Here is a 15942-nt window from a genome sequence, read left to right on the forward strand (position 1 = left end):
TTAGGTCCTACAGGCTTTTCCTTACACTCCTCCAATACTTTTATGCTGGTGAAATCAAACCAACATGAATCCAAGTGTAGACACTAAAGGGGAAAATGACTTTACACATATGCAAAATGCAGCCGGAGCACATGTGGCCAAGGGGAAAATGACTTACACATATGCAAAATGCAGCTGGAGCACATGTGGCCATGGGGGTAGATTAAGAAGGGCTGCTGTGTCTGCCTGTTTCTCAGGCTGTTAAGGACTATAAGCTGAATGAGTGCACCTAAGTCTCTGGTTCTCTTTTAGCATCAGCTCATAAAGGCTGTGAGAATTCCAAGCAACACAGGGCCAGCTTTGAACCCTGCCACCTTCACGCTAGCGCAACACTGGTCACCAATAGAAGATAGAATCTGTGCTCATTGCCTTTAAAGACAATACATACCACATGTCATTATCTGCTGGGCAGGCAGGAGACTGGGAATGTGGGGATCTAGCCGCCTTCACACAGGCCCTGTGGCTGGCCTCTGCTGGTCTTACACTTGCATTCTTTCTGCTGCTGCTGATGTGGAGAACCCAACTCTCTCTGCTTCCCGAGGTAGCTGTGGATGTGCTGGCTTGACCCTTCCCAAGCCACTCTGGCACTGTGGGCTCTATTGAGACCTGCAGGTTTCCACACTATTCACAGGTCACAGGTCCCTCCCTGGTGGAATAAAAAAAAAAAACAAACCAATTTCTTAGCTTGGGGGAGGGTTCAGATCCCTACTTTGTTGTCAGCTGAGATGACAAGCTAATTCTTTTAAATTACTGTTGGCAAACACACTTTGTACTCCAGATTCACAAAAACATACCCAATATATCCATGTTCTTTGTGGACCAAAGGCTTAAAAACCCGTAAGCCAGGACTTCGCCGGTTCGAGCCCTGGGCTGGGAAGGTCCCACATGCTGCAGAGCAACTAAGCCTGTGCACCACAACTACGCAGTCCGCACTCTAGAGCCCGTGAGCCACAGCTACTGAGCCCACGTGCTGCACCTACTGAAGCCTGTGCACCCAGAGCCTGTGCTCCACAAGAGAAGCCACCGCAATGAGAAGCCCGAGCACCGCAACAAAGAGTAGACCCCGTTCGCCGCAACTAGAGAAAGCCCATACACAGCAACGAAGACCCAGCACAGCCAAAAAAAAACCAACAAAAACCCGTAAGCCATATTCTCAGTTTTCTAATACATAAGGTAGCAGAAATGCCCACAAAGTTATTAAATACCCTCTATCATCCCCCAAGGGGCTGCTGGAGCTGCTAATATTGGCACGGGTAAGAATAACTCATCTTACTGATAGAAGTACTACCTTCCCCTAAATATGGTCAGTGCTCTGGGAAAACCCACAGCCAGGACTGTGGGACATCTGAAGCTGCCTGTAGGAAGGTTTAGGGTATGGGCCAAATCACACCTTTAAATGCCTCCTGTGTGTGCTTCTTCCTCCCATCGTTTTTCTATAGGTGAAATCAGATTTTAGATCAAAACAGGAGAATATAGTGTAGGGAATGCGTGCATAGTTTTGTAACGTGTGTGGTGGTGGGGTGATGTCAACAGTATTCCCATGTGACTGTCAGGGGACAGGGGTGGAGTAGCCTTGCTCCGCTTTCCTCTGGACAGTCTTCAGCTCCTCCAGGGTAAACCAAGGGTCTAGAACAAAACTTTAGGTGTAACGTACAGCACGATGACTCGTCATTAATACTGTGTTGTACATTTGAAAGTTGCTAATAGATCTTTAAAAAGTCCAAAAAAAAAAAACCTTACATAGGTTTACCAGGCTTACTACTGCAAAAGTTAAAGAGAATATTCAGAGAATTGAAATAGACCATAGGATTGTAGTTTTGTTTCCACCCCCATGATTAAATAATAATTCTTGCTGCAATGTTGGCCCTAATTACATGTCCTCTCCATCTCTGACTCTCTGCAGTCAAAAATTAAATTCACCAGTCCTCGAAAGTGAGCGATTCTCACAGTCCTCATTCTTCTTTCTCTGTGTATGGCTCCTTAATCTGACATGGTTTAAAGGCAGCTCCCACTTCTCCCAGGAGCACAACATTCATAATTGGAATGCACCAGCCTGTGGGGAAGTCCGGGATTCCCCGGGACGAAGTAGGGCTTTGCGAATGCTCTAGAAGGAGTGAACATCTGTACCAGAGCCTGGTTCGCACCTACTGCTCTTGAGTTGCAAAGTAAAGCCCTAGCCTGGGCTGGAAGCCAGTCAGGCTGATGGCTGACTGCCCTGCCTCCGACCCCTACTCTGGGTTTCTCAGCGGTTTGACTTTGCTGGGCTAACAAATGGTGAAAGCTTTCTATAAAGTATTTGAGTTAAACGGGACAACTGGGTGCTCAAAATACCAGCTAAAAACACAAATTCTTTACCGAACCGAACATAATGTTCTATTTTCATTGTAGATGAAATGTTCTATTTGTTCCTATTTTCATGTTCTATTTTCTGACTATAAGTTTGTTCATACTCAAAATTGTCTACAATTGACTGGAATTAAGTTATGAGAGAACGAAATGACATGAGTCATACCCACAAGAAACACTCCGACAGAGAAAGTGATGCTTTGTAGAATATTTGTAAAACGAGGCAGTTTACTGTCTTTCATCTTCCTTAAGTCTGAAATTGAAATCTTCAAGACAGGTTAAGTCTTCAACACTGACTCTCATTGAAAAACATGATTTTAATTTACAAAAGACAAAGTGGGTATACATTTGTAAACATTTATTCTCTTGAACTGAAAAGGGCTTGCATCAGCACACATTGTACAGCCTTGCGAATTGAAAAAAAGGTTCCTTGTTCATAAGTGCAATGAATCTTTGATGTCCAGTGATCCGCTGCAAACAATGAAAACACATTCTAAACCACTTGAAGAAGTTTCCAGCATTCATCAAATGCATTTCCTCAGGTGACAAAAAAAATCCACAAGGAAGGGAATGAAAATAAGTGGCATTTAATTATTGGAGGGAGATGAAAAAAAAAAAAGTGGAAGTATTTTCCTGCCTAGAATGATTCCTATTCCCCTTTGAACCTAAGTGGTTTGATTAAGAGGCATTAAGAACATAATTTAATTTACCCTTAATATTCATACGACCTAAGTGAATAAGGAAAAGACCCTACGAGGGAGTTCTATATTTTCTGGAAATTGTTTCTGTGTTTAGAGATACAGGGGAAGAGTAATTTTCTATTTGTGGGCTCTCCTTAGTCACCCTCCAGCCCCTCAAAGACAGTGCATGGTTGTGACTGGGTTATTACACTCCTGCATTCTTTTTCCCCCAAATTCTATGTTGGGTCACACTGTGCTGGCTGCAAAAAAAGAAATACAGGTTGCAACTGTTTGTAATCATTCTGAAGAATAATTTGCTGTACAATAGAGCTTTGGATCTGATACAAGAATTCAGAAATATAAAACAAAATAACTATAAAAGTTAGGAGGCAGTTGAACAGCATTTCCTCAGAAAAAGCTGCTAACTCTGTATCATTCCGATGTGGATTCCTACAGTCATTTGGGGTGAACTTTCCCCCCTTGGCTGGATCACTGGCCTGTCTTCAGAAGTTGTTAACGCCACGACCACACATCCTAGGAGTCTCTATCATGTTAACAGAAGCTCCAAATACCAAGCCAGTTAAAGATGGGAGAGGACGGGGGAATCACAAAGGCCATGGGTCCAAGGTGGCTGTTACTGAGAACTTGCCCTTTCCAAAATGTGAAAGTCATAGTGCTTCTTGCTCGTTCTCAGCTTAAACTTGTTAACCGAGTTAATCTGTTTCTTCAGAGCATTCTGCGCGGCGGAGATGGAGGGGAATGTGGCTAAGACAGTGTACGTGGAGGCCAAGTCACTGGGTTTAGAGCGTTCGGGGTTGACAGTGCTGTCCCCGCTGCCACAGCAGAGGGGGTGACGACGCAGCTGGGGCTGGGACTGGGGGTCCCGGAGCCACCGGATCTTGGCGCCAATTTTAAAGAGTTCCCCAAAAAGCTTCTCGGCTTCCATGCGAGTTATTCCATCTGGTAGTTCAGTAATTTCCAAGACCTTCCCAACAACTAGAATGGAAAAGGTGAGCAATTAATAACCCCTGTTACCCACAGGTGGGCAAAAAGTACTGCAGACACAAATATGACACAGGAAACGAACATAACTTTCTGAAACCACTCAAATCCACAGAGTTATACGTGTTATGGCTGTCTTCTAAACATTTCCTACCTACTCCTCAGGCGGTCACACTGGCAGCCTCACATACAAAACGCAGCCTGTGCAGTGGCGTCTCCAAACTAGGTGTGTGATCCTGGGCACACAGGTTCCTGAACTTCGAATTCCCATTGTAAACCTGCACAGGATCTTTAAAAGAGCACCTGCCCTAACGCCCCCAAGGCTGTTGAAAAGCAAGTTAAGGTACCGACTTGAAAACACCCTGCCATAGAAAGGCAATGTATTTTTTCGTTCAGCCTGTCACCTAAAGGGTGTAAGGACTATTTCCTTTCTCAAAGAATACAGAGGCAACGCGTTTCATCCTACCTGTTCCTCTCTCACATCTCTTTTGAATCCTTTTGGTCCCTTCACCCCTCCTAAACCCACCTGTACCTCAGTACTCTCAAATTCTGAAAAGAGACGGAATCAAAAGAACACGTTCAAGAACCCTACATTATAGATGGCATAATTTTCTAAGACTTTGTGCAGGACTCTAGAAGAGGAAAACCCGTTTCTGTGGTGTGGCAGTTTTACAGACTGTCAGGCCAACAGTTTGTAGAACCACATCCGGATGCCTCTTGGGGACACACCTGCTTCTCCTGCACCAAGGTCGGTGGATGCAGCTTTTTTAGCTTGTTTCCTTCCTCGGTTTCCATGCCTGCTGCCAGACTGACCCTGAAAATCCACAAACATGAATAATAAGGTTAACGATGCCGCAAAACGTGATTGCGATTGTTCGACCGCTTAACGCATGACCATACTCACTCTGGGTTTTCTACTTCAGCCGAAAAAAAACCCAGTTCCAGGCCTTCTGAATTCTGCCTCGGCGGCAGGGGTACTTTGGCCTGTCACTATCACCAGTCACTTGCCGAACAGTCTTTGTAAGTGAGAGCGCCCAATGGCCTCCACCGCCCCCCAATATGTGGACTGCAATCAGGGACCCCTGCTCCACCAAGCGGCCCACCACCTTCTCCCTCTCTCTGCTCTCGGACAGGCCAGGGCAACACCGATACATCCACTGGCCCAGGCACACAGTTCTCCTTAGTGCGGTGCCAACTCGGGGGCCAGGGCACTCCACACTCTCAGCAACAGAAGCATGATGCTCGCCAACAAAGCCCAGGAGGTCAAGACAGCTGGCTCTCACACCTGTTGGGCTGGTATGTGTCCGTGCAGAACAGCAGGAGGGTTGTACTGCAGGGGCTGGCCAAGTAACGGGTATCTGGCATCTCCTGAAAGTTGATAAAAAATGATTTTTACGTTTTCCTCGGGTATGAAGAACTTCTCAGTTTTCTCAGCTGTCTCAGGATGAGACAGGGAAACATGTTTAGTATAATAAAATAGTGTAGGTATTGACATATTTTTTTAAAAGAATTAAAAGCCTCCATCTAGCCTTTAAAGAGCTGGGGTAAACTTCTGAAAGGACTAAGGACTAATAACAATGGTTATGAGGGAGGTTAAGTGGTACGAGCTGGGGAGACAGGTTAGCACGGAGAGAACAGCTCTGTAAACCTTAACATTCTATGCGAAATCCACCAAAGTAACTGTAATAGCTCATTACGCCCACTTGAGATGCTAAAATCCGCATTTTTCTCTGATGCTTAAAAATTAACAGAAGTTACATTTCAGGGGATGGAAAAAAACCTTGGAAAAACATGAAGCTCTCTATCTCTCCAAATTCATTATTACTTACTATAAACATATGCATTTATACATATACATATCCTCATGCAAACATTTTTCTAGGCTTAATCAATGGGTATATTTACATTCTAGGTTTTGGGTCTGCTCTTAAGCTCTCTTTAAATGAAAGTCTGTAACAATATTTATAACGTAAACTTGCTTAGAAAGACTGGCACAGTTCCTCAGTGTTACTCATGAGCAAGCAACCCCTTCCTAAATCAACAAGTGAGGGGTAGGCAGGATGGAGATACTCCAATTATTTTCTTTCACGCATGAGTGCCTATAAGTCATCCCGTGGAAAGGGCTTCATAAATGCTGACTGCAAAAGCCTTGTCCTGGAGAGTAATGTTCTCATTTGTTATATTCTCCTTTTATTTTAACTGTAAATCCCCCAATGTAGCACATTCAGCGTCTGGAGAAGGGTTATGCGCAGCCACTAGGACAGCATCTTCAAGAAATCACAGTGCTTCTCCTGACACTTTCCTAACAGAGAGAACCAAGGCATGAACCTCCTGCCACTCTGTGGGGCTCTTTTCTTTCTTTCTTTTTTTTTTTGCGGTACGCGGGCCTCTCACTGTTGTGGCCCCTCCCGTTGCGGAGCACAGGCTCCGGACGCGCAGGCTCAGCGGCCATGGCTCACGGGCCCAGCCGCTCCGCGGCATGTGGGATCTTCCCGGACCGGGGCACGAACCCATGTCCCCTGCATCGGCAGGCGGACTCTCAACCACTGCGCCACCAGGGAAGCCCTGTGGGGCTCTTTTCTGATGAACACTTTTGGGGTGCTTGGGCAGCTCCCTGGCAGAATACACTCAGGACATACTTGCTCCATCCCAAACAATAGTTGAAGGGAAGATATGACATGGAGGTTTAGCACTGAGATCAAAGATGCAATTTTAAGCATGAAGATGTATAAAAACAGTTGCAAAGAAGTCAGAGTTGGGTTTCCCTGGTGGCGCAGTGGTTGAGAGTCCGCCTGCCGATGCAGGGAACACGGGTTCGTGCCCCGCTCTGGGAAGATCCCACATGCCGCAGAGTGGCTGGGCCCGTGAGCCATGGCCGCTGAGCCTGTGCGTCCGGAGCCTGTGCTCCGCAACAGGAGAGGCCACAACAGTGAGAAGCCCGCATACCGCAAAAAAAAAAAAAAGAGTCAGAGTTAAGTTCAGGCCTATGGAGCAGTATTCTTTGCAAATACAGAGATGAGACTGTAGTCAGCAACAGCCATAGACCCCTCCTGGTAGGCTATTACTGCCACATACTGTTTCAATCCACACACTGTTTCAATTAATTTTTTTATAACGTGCTTTATTTTTCTAGTTTATTAAAGTTATTTGGCTTTGTAAAATCGTGGAAATAAGAGAATTATAAAGGAGAAGTTAGAGACCACCCTGGTAATTCCATTACTTCTAACATTTTGGTGTGTATCTTTCCAGTCTTGGTTTTATGTACGTGTGCTTATACATATATATATGTGTGCATTTTGTAATTCTCTGAAAAACCTGAGATATAATTAACGTAAAATAAAATACACATCTTTAGTGTTGGGTTTGATGAAATCTAACTATTGTAAAAGTTCATGTAACCATGACCCAGAGAGAGGAGTACTTCCATCTCCTTGGAAGTTCCCTCAAGCTCCTTTTCAGTCAATTCCATATCTCATTCACACCACAATCTGAGTGCTAACATCGTAGCTTAGTTGCCTACAGTTGGATTTCATAAAATTAGAATCCTGTCTTCTTTTTGTGTCTGGTTTGCTTTTTGCTTAACACGACTTGGAGATTCATCCGTGCTGTTGCACGCCAGTGGTTTGCTTTGTTCATTTTTATTGCTGAGCTGTAAGGAATACTACAGTTTTTTTATCCAATCTCCTGATGGTGGACATTTGGGTCACTGTCCAGTAGTGGCTGTTATAAGAAAATAAGGTTGTTATAAATGTACTTGTACAAGTCTGCACAGACATGTCTTCCTTTCTCTTGGGTAAATACCTAGGAGTGGAACTGCTGCACTGTTAGGTAAGTGATTAACTTTGTAAGAAACTGCCACATCTTTTTCCAAAGTGGTCATATCATTTTACACTCCCACACCAATGTGTGAAAATGTTGGTTGCTCTGTATCTTCACCAACATTTGGTTTTGTTAGTCTCTTTGACTATAGCCATTCTAGTGGGGGTGAGCGGTATTTCACTGAGATTTTAATGTTCCTTTCCCTAATGAATGATGCTGAGCACCTTTTCAAGGGCTTATTAGACATCTGTTTATCTTCTTTTTTGAAATGTCCATGTAACTTGTTCCTTTTTTTTTTAACATCTTTATCGGAGTACAATTGCTTTACATTGTTGTGTTAGTTTTTGCTGTATAACAAAGTGAATCAGCTATATATATATATATATATATATATATATATATATATATATATATATATATATCAATCACCATATCTCCTCCCTCTTGCATCTTCCTCCCACCCTCCCTACCCCACCCCTCTACGTGGTCACAAAGCACCGAGCTGATCTCCCTGTGCTATGCGGCTGCTTCCCACTAGCTATCTATTTTACCATTTGGTAGTGTATATAAGTCAATGCTACTCTCTCACTTCATCCCAGCTTACCCTTCCCCCTCCCCGTGTCCTCAAGTCCATTCTCTATGTCTGTGTCTTTATTCCTGTCCTGACCCTAGGTTCTTCAGAACCATTTTTTTAAGATTCCATATATATGTGTTAGCATACAGTATTTGTTTTTCTCTTTCTGACTTACTTCACTCTGTATGACAGACTCTAGGTCCATCCACCTTATTACAAATAACTCAATTTCGTTTCTTTTCATGGCTGAGTAAATATTCCATTGTATACATGTGCCACATTTTCTTTATCCATTCATCTGTCAATGGACACTTACGTTGCTTCCATGTCCTAGCCATTGTAAATAACTTGTTCTTTAAAAATCACTCACTGTACTATGACTACTTCCCCTCCTAATGATTCTTTAAGACATTATTTTTAGATTACTGTATAGAATTACTTATATGGAGATATATACATCCATAATCTAATTAATCTCCTTACTAATGGACATTTAGATTGTTTTTGAACTTTTCTGGCATAGAATAAACTCTTCTGTGCATAAACCATTGTGTGCATTATCCTTAGGATAAATTCCAGAAAATAAAATTAATGGTTTCCATGTTATTTTATAATCATCTGCTTGAGTTTCTGCTCCTCCAACTAGACTGAGGGCTGATGACGATGAGGTCTTGGCCTTATTCATCTTTGTACATCTGGGGCACAGTAAGTCCTCAATATTTGTTGAATAAATTTTTGAATAAACTCTTGATATTATTAGTCTAATATAGAAATTAGAAATACAAAACAGATACCACATAGCCTATTACTACTACAGAGGAATGGAGCTGAAGAATAAGTCAGTCATTTTAATTCATCATGTAATTATTATAAGTAATTAATAAATTAGGAATTAATTAATTACTTTTTTGGGGGGGGGCCAGGCTGTGCGGTATGCTGGATCTTATTTCCCTGACCAGGGATTGAACCCGTGCCCCATGCAGTGGAAGCGTGGCGTCTTAACCACTGGACTGCCAGGGAAGTCCCAGTAATTGATTATTAATTGTGATGAAACCTTAAGGTTAGGAGAGTGAATGGTAATAAATAAAGATGCCTGAGTGAGGTGAAAATGCAGTCCTGTGGAATAATGAAAGGTAGTGGTACCAAGTAAATCACAAAGTGACTGGGAATGGATGTCCTAAAATTCTCTGAGGCTGTGACTAGCTTTGTGCACACTTACCTTGCCCAGGGACAAAGGGTCTAGAAAACTGGGGTATGATGGAAAGTGGCGGTCCAGAGGGACGGACAGTTTTCAGGGTAGACAGCTGAGCTGGTGCTGGCGACTGAGCTGGTGAAATAATGGGACTACTGAGTTGAGGACTGTGCTGCAATTATATCAAGAAAAAAGGTCAGCATTTTAGGCTTTTTGCAAATTTCCTTTTGGACAGAAATTTTTACTCTTTCTGATTACAGATATGTACTTGTTACACCACTGCAATAGCTACTTTGTTATTTAAAAAGTTAAAACAGTATAGAAATTTATAATTTCCAATTCCCAAGGATAAACACTGGTAAACTGTTTCCATGCACATGCATCCATACATCTGTTTTACAAAAATGGAAACAGACTATACATCCTATTTCTGAATCTTGCTTTTGTACCTTTACAATAATATTGTAGATACTTTTCCATCAGAGAATATACACATCTACTTCATTCTTTTTTTCATATTAACTGTTTATTTTCAACTTCATCCTTAAAACAGTTGCAAAAATAGTCCAAAAAATTTCAGATTTCCCAAATGTCAATATTTTATTATATTTGCTCTCTCTATATATAGTTACTTCTTTTCTGAACTATTAGAGAATGAGTTGCTCACGATACCACTCTATTTCCAACATAATTAGTGTCTATTTCCTAAAAACAAGGACATTTTCTTAAATAACCACAGTGAATTATCAAAATCAGGTGACTAACAACATAATATCACATAATTTATATAATTTATTCAAATTTTGCCAACTGTCCCACTAAGGTACTTTATAGCAGAAGAAAAAAAGAAAGAAAAACTTCCTCCTTCTAGTACAGAATCCACTGTAGAATCAACTGCTGCATTTAATTGTCTTGTCTCTTTAACCTTCTTCACCTAGAAAAGTCTGTCTTTCTTCTCTCTCATGATTTTGACATTTTGAAGATCAGTTTCTGAAGGTCACTCTGAAGACCAGTTATTTTGTAGAATGGCTCTCAACTTGGGTTTGCCTACTGTTTCCTCATCAAAAAGCTTATGATATACATTTGGGGAAGGGAATTCCAGAGAAGTGATGTTGTGTCCTTCTCAATGCATCCTGTGAGAAGGTACATGCCATCCATTTGTCACCACAGTACTGGTGATGTTTCTTTTGACTGCTTGGTTAAGGTGGTGTCTGCCAGGTTTCTCCATTGTCAAGTTACTATTTTTTCCTTTCTAGTTATAAATGTCTCGTGGGGAGATCATAATATCTCTGAACAGAGACAATTTTACTTCTTCATTTCCAACTGGGACACATTTTATTTCTTTTTCTTACCTAATTGCATTGCCTAGAACCTCCAGTACAATCTTGGTTGGTGAAGATACTTCGTATGATATTTACCTTTTAAAATCTGTTAAGGTTTGGGGACTTCCCTGGTGGCGCAGTGGTTAAGAATCTGCCTGCCAATGCGGGGGACATGGGTTCCAGCCCTGGTCCAGGAAGATCCTACATGCTGCGAAGCAACTAAGCCTGTGCACCACAACTACGGAGCCTGTGCTCTAAAGCCCGTGAGCCATAGCTACTGATTCCGTGTGCCACAACTACTGAAGCCCGCATGCCAAGAGCCCATGCTCCACAACAAGAGAAGCCAGAGCAGTGAGAAGCCTACATACTGCAATGAAGAGGAGCCACTGCTCGCTGCAACCAGAGAAAGCCTGCACACAGCAACAAAGACCCAATGCAGCCGTAAATAAATAAATTAAAATAAATAAATAAAATCTGTTAAGGCTTTACATGTGGCCTAACAATAAAGTCTATCGAAGAAGATGTGCAGTGTGCACCTAAGAGGAATGTATATGCTGTTGTTGTCAGGTAGTCTGTGTATGTTTGTTAGATCTAGTTGGTTCACTGTGTTTAAGCTAATTTTTTACTTATCTTCTGTCTGGTTGTTCCATCCATTATTGAGAGTAGGGTATTATGTCTCCAACTATTAATGTAGAACTGCCTATTTCTCCCTTCAATTGTGTCAGTTTTTGCTTCATATATTTTGATGGTCTGTAATTAGGTGTGTAAGAGTTTAGAATTGTTATATCTTCTTGCTGTATTGAACCTTTTATTAATATATAATATTCTTTGTATCTTGTAAAGTTTTTGGATCTGATATTAGCATAACCACCTCTGCTCTCTTGTGGTTATGATTTGCATGAAGTATCTTTTTTCATCCTTTCACTTTCAATCTATTTGTGTCTTTGGATCTAAAGTGAATCTCTTGTAGACAGCATATAGTTAGATCATGTGTTTTTATCCATTCAACCAATCTGTCTTTTGAATGAAGATTTTAATCCACTTCCATTTAAAGCGATTACCAATCAAGGGGGATTTAATTTTATCATTTTGCTATTTGTTTTCTGTATGTCTTATTGCTTTTTGTCCCTCATTTCCTGCACTACTGTCTTCTTTTGTGTTTGCTTGATTTTTTTGTACTGAAATGTTAAAATTCCTTTCTCATTTCCTTTTGTATACATCCCATAGCTTTTTTCCTTCGTGGTTACCTTGGGGATTACACCTAACATCCAAAAGTTAAATATAATGCTCAAATTTGAATTTATACTAGCTTAACTTCAATAACATACAAAAACTGTGCTCCTCTGTCTCTACCCCGTTTAGTTGCTGATGTCACAAAATTACATTTTTATACTCTATGTGCCCCCCAAAAAACTTATAATTCATTCTTTTTTTTGGCCGCACTGCATGGCAGGCAGGATCTTAGTTCTCTGACCAGGGATCGAACCTGTGCCCCTTGCAGTGGAGGCGCAGAGTCTTAACCACTGGACTGCCAGCGAAGTCCCAAACTTATAATTCTTTTAAGTGCATTAGTCTCTTAAATTATGTAGAAAACAAAATGGGGAGTTAGAAATCAAAGTTATAATAACACTGTCTTTGAGATAATAATTGTTTAAAAAATATTAATCTCTTAATTCATGTAGAAAGCAAAAAGTGGAATTATAAACCATTGGAACAATATTACTAGCTTTTATAATTGCCCATGTACTTAACTGAGAGCTTTTTCCCCCATATGGCTTCATGTTACTGTTTAGCATATTTTCATTTCACTCTGCGGGACTCTTTTGAGAACTTCTGGCAGGGCAGGTCTCAAATTTTGTTATCTAGGAATTCTTAATTTCTCCCTCACTTTTGAAGGGCAGTTTTTTTTTAAAAAAAATAAATTTATTTATTTATTTATTTTTGGCTGCATTGGGTCTTCATTGCTGCACATGGGCTTTCTCTAATGCCAGTGAGTGGGGGCTACTCTTTGTTGTGGTGCGCAGGGTGCGCGGGCTTCAGTAGTTGTGGCTTGCAGGCTCAGTAGTTGTGGCTCGCGGGCTCTAGAGCAGAGGCTCAGCAGTTGTGGTGCATGGGCTTAGTTGCTCTGCGGCAGGTGGGATCTTCCCCGACCAGGGATTGAACACGGGTCTTCTGCATTGGCAGGCGGATTCTTAACCACTGCGCCACCGGGGAAGGCCCTGAAGGACAGTTTTGCTAGATATAGGATTCTTGGTTGACGGTTTTTCTTCTTGTAGCACTTTGAATATATCGGCCTGTTGCCTCCAGTCTCCAAAGTTTCTGATGAGAGATCTGCTGATAATCTTTTTGACAATCCCTTATATGTGATGAGTTGTTTCTTTCTTGCTGCTTTTAATATTCTTTGTCTTTCTAAAAATTGATTACAGTATGTCTCAGTGTGCATCTCTGAGTTCACCTTACTTGGAGTTTGTTGAGCTGCTTGATGTTTACATTCATGTCTTTTATCAAATTTGAGAAGTTTTCAGTCATTATTTCTTCAAATATTCTCTCTGTCCCCTTCTCTCTTCTCCTTCTGAGATACCCACAGTGTTTATGTTGGTCCACTTGATGGTGTTCCATAGGTTCCTTAGGCTCTGTTCACTTTTCTTCATTCTTTTTTGTCTGTTCCTCAGACTCGAATCATTTACATTGTCCTATCTTCAAGTTCTCTGATTCCTTCTTTTGCCTGCTCAAATTTACCAATGAATTCCTTTAGTGTATTTTTTCATTTTAGTCATTCTATTTTTAGCTCTAGAATTTTTCCTAAATGGCACAGAAATTTATTTAATAATTTACCCACTACTGAATATCAGACTAGTTTCAGATTTTCAGTGTTACAACAGAGAAGAAAGAAATATCCTTGCAAACATATTCTTGCATGTTTGTTCCACAATTTTTACTAGACCAAGTTCTAGAAGTGAATTTGTGAATCAGAGGCCTTCCACATTTTGAAAAACGTCACTAAACTGCACTCCAAAAAGAGTTGTATCAATTTACCAAGAGTCACAAGAGAGTTTACAACTGGATATATTTGCCAACACTGCAAATTAATAGTCTTCCTAAATATCCCAATTATACAGATAAAAAAACTATTTTTATATCTTTATCTCTTTAATGGCCACTGGCCATTTATAGTTTGTGAGCTAGCCTATAAGTGACCGTTGCCTTTTTTATTTTGATATGATTTTGTCATGTGCATTGACAAATTTTTTTAGTTTGTCTTTAAAAAAAAAATTAAAAACCTTTCAATGTTGTAGACAAACTTTCAAGTATATAAAAGTATATACTCATCATAGACAGATGAGTATAACAAACTTCCATATACTCATCATCCAGCTTTGATTGTGATATCCCCTGTTTTTTTTCTTACTAGACAATTTAAGGGAAATCTCAGATTATCACAGTATTTCACTTGTGAATATTTCAGTATATAAATATTTCTATCTAACAGATAAGAACTATTACAAAAAACTCCACCTTTATCATATTAACAAAATTAACATATTTAACTGTCCACTTTTTGCCCCAAAATGTCTTTTGGCTGTTCAGTATCCAAGGAAGATCGCCATATATTGCATCTGATTGTTATAACTCTTAAGTCTCTTTTATTTTTTTATTTTTATTTTTTTTTTTGCCGTACGCGGGCCTCTCACTGTTGTGGCCTCTCCCGTTGCAGAGCACAGGCTCCGGACGCGCAGGCTCAGCGGCCATGGCTCACGGGCCCAGCCACTCTGCGGCATGTGGGATCTTCCCGGACCGGGGCATGAACCCGTGTCCCCTGCATCGGCAAGCGGACTCTCAACCACTGCGCCACCAGGGAAGCCCTTAAGTCTCTTTTAATCTACAACAGACTCATCCTTCATTTAAAAATGCCATTTATTTGTTAAAGAAATAGGCCAATTTATCCAATAAAATATTCCACTGTACATATAAATTGCTTTATATTTTCTTCCTTTATTTTCTGTAAATTAACAGCTAGACTTAGAGAGGCTTGATTAGACTCAGGTTCAATATATATATATTTTTTTGGCTGCACTGCACGGCTTATGGGATCTTAGTTCCCCGACCAGGGATCAAACCCATGCCCCCAGCAATGGAAGCTCAGAGTCCTAATCACTAGACTGCCAGAAAATTCCCAGGTTCAATATTTTTGACAAGAGTATATCATAGGTGATGCTTCTAAACCACATTAGGAAGCAAATAATGTTTGGTTGGCCCAATTTAATTGATGCTACAATTGAACAGTTGCTTCAAGTGCTGTCTGCCTAATCTACCCATTTTAAAGTTCCCCATAAATCGTTTCCTAATGTTTCTGGCATTTGCTGATGATGTTTCCCTGTTCATTACTTTAACAGGATTCCAAAATAGTGATTTTTAAATTCTATCATTGTTTTTAAATTTATTAGTTGTATTTCTTCTATGATGAAGAGCATTCCCTCATCAACTTTCTGGCTACAGTAAAATACAGTTCAGACGGGAAAGGTAGGATAACAGCTTAATTCATTTTCTTTACCAAATTTCAGATCTAGTTTATCTTCTGAATTTTTAAATTAAAAAAATTTAAATTATGCAAACGTTGGGAAACATATTTAAATATTGAAATAAATTGTCTGGATATAGAGAATGTTCAAACTTCTTTACTAATCTGTTTGAGAAGATTTCAAATTCGGCATCAAGCCTTATAGGTTGGTCAACCTTATGTAACTAAATATTGAAAGTTTTAAAATTATAATAAAAGAAGCATCTTACCTGAACAATATTGTCTATACTGCTAAATTCCACACACTTCTGTCCTCTCTGGTGATCACAGTAGTATTTGTTTTGCTTCCACAGTGGGGGTGAATGGGCACGAGACTGTGGATTGTTTGGTACACTGAGCTGCATCATCACCATTCCGCCACCAGCTGGTGGAGGTGGCACAGCTGAAAA

General features: G+C 40.7%; 1 protein-coding gene across 9 annotated transcripts in view; it reads right to left on the bottom strand.

The window, feature by feature from the left end:
• Positions 1 to 2697: 2697 nt before the first annotated feature.
• R3HDM1 (R3H domain containing 1) overlaps positions 2698 to 15942 on the bottom strand; it is a 114595-nt gene continuing 101350 nt past the window's right edge. For all 9 annotated transcript variants that reach the window (XM_082658214.1, XM_082658211.1, XM_082658215.1 and 6 more), the window contains 5 exons: positions 15763 to 15935; positions 9680 to 9824; positions 5353 to 5435; positions 4797 to 4881; positions 2698 to 4061 (listed from right to left, as the gene is read on the bottom strand). In XM_082658214.1, coding sequence (XP_082514340.1) covers positions 3700 to 4061; positions 4797 to 4881; positions 5353 to 5435; positions 9680 to 9824; positions 15763 to 15935 — 848 coding nt within the window. In that variant the 3' untranslated portion in view covers positions 2698 to 3699. The remainder of the gene's footprint in view (positions 4062 to 4796; positions 4882 to 5352; positions 5436 to 9679; positions 9825 to 15762; positions 15936 to 15942) is intronic.

This window comes from Grampus griseus (genome assembly GCF_964374135.1).
Source record: "Grampus griseus genome assembly, chromosome: 7".
Lineage (NCBI taxonomy): Eukaryota > Metazoa > Chordata > Mammalia > Artiodactyla > Delphinidae > Grampus > Grampus griseus.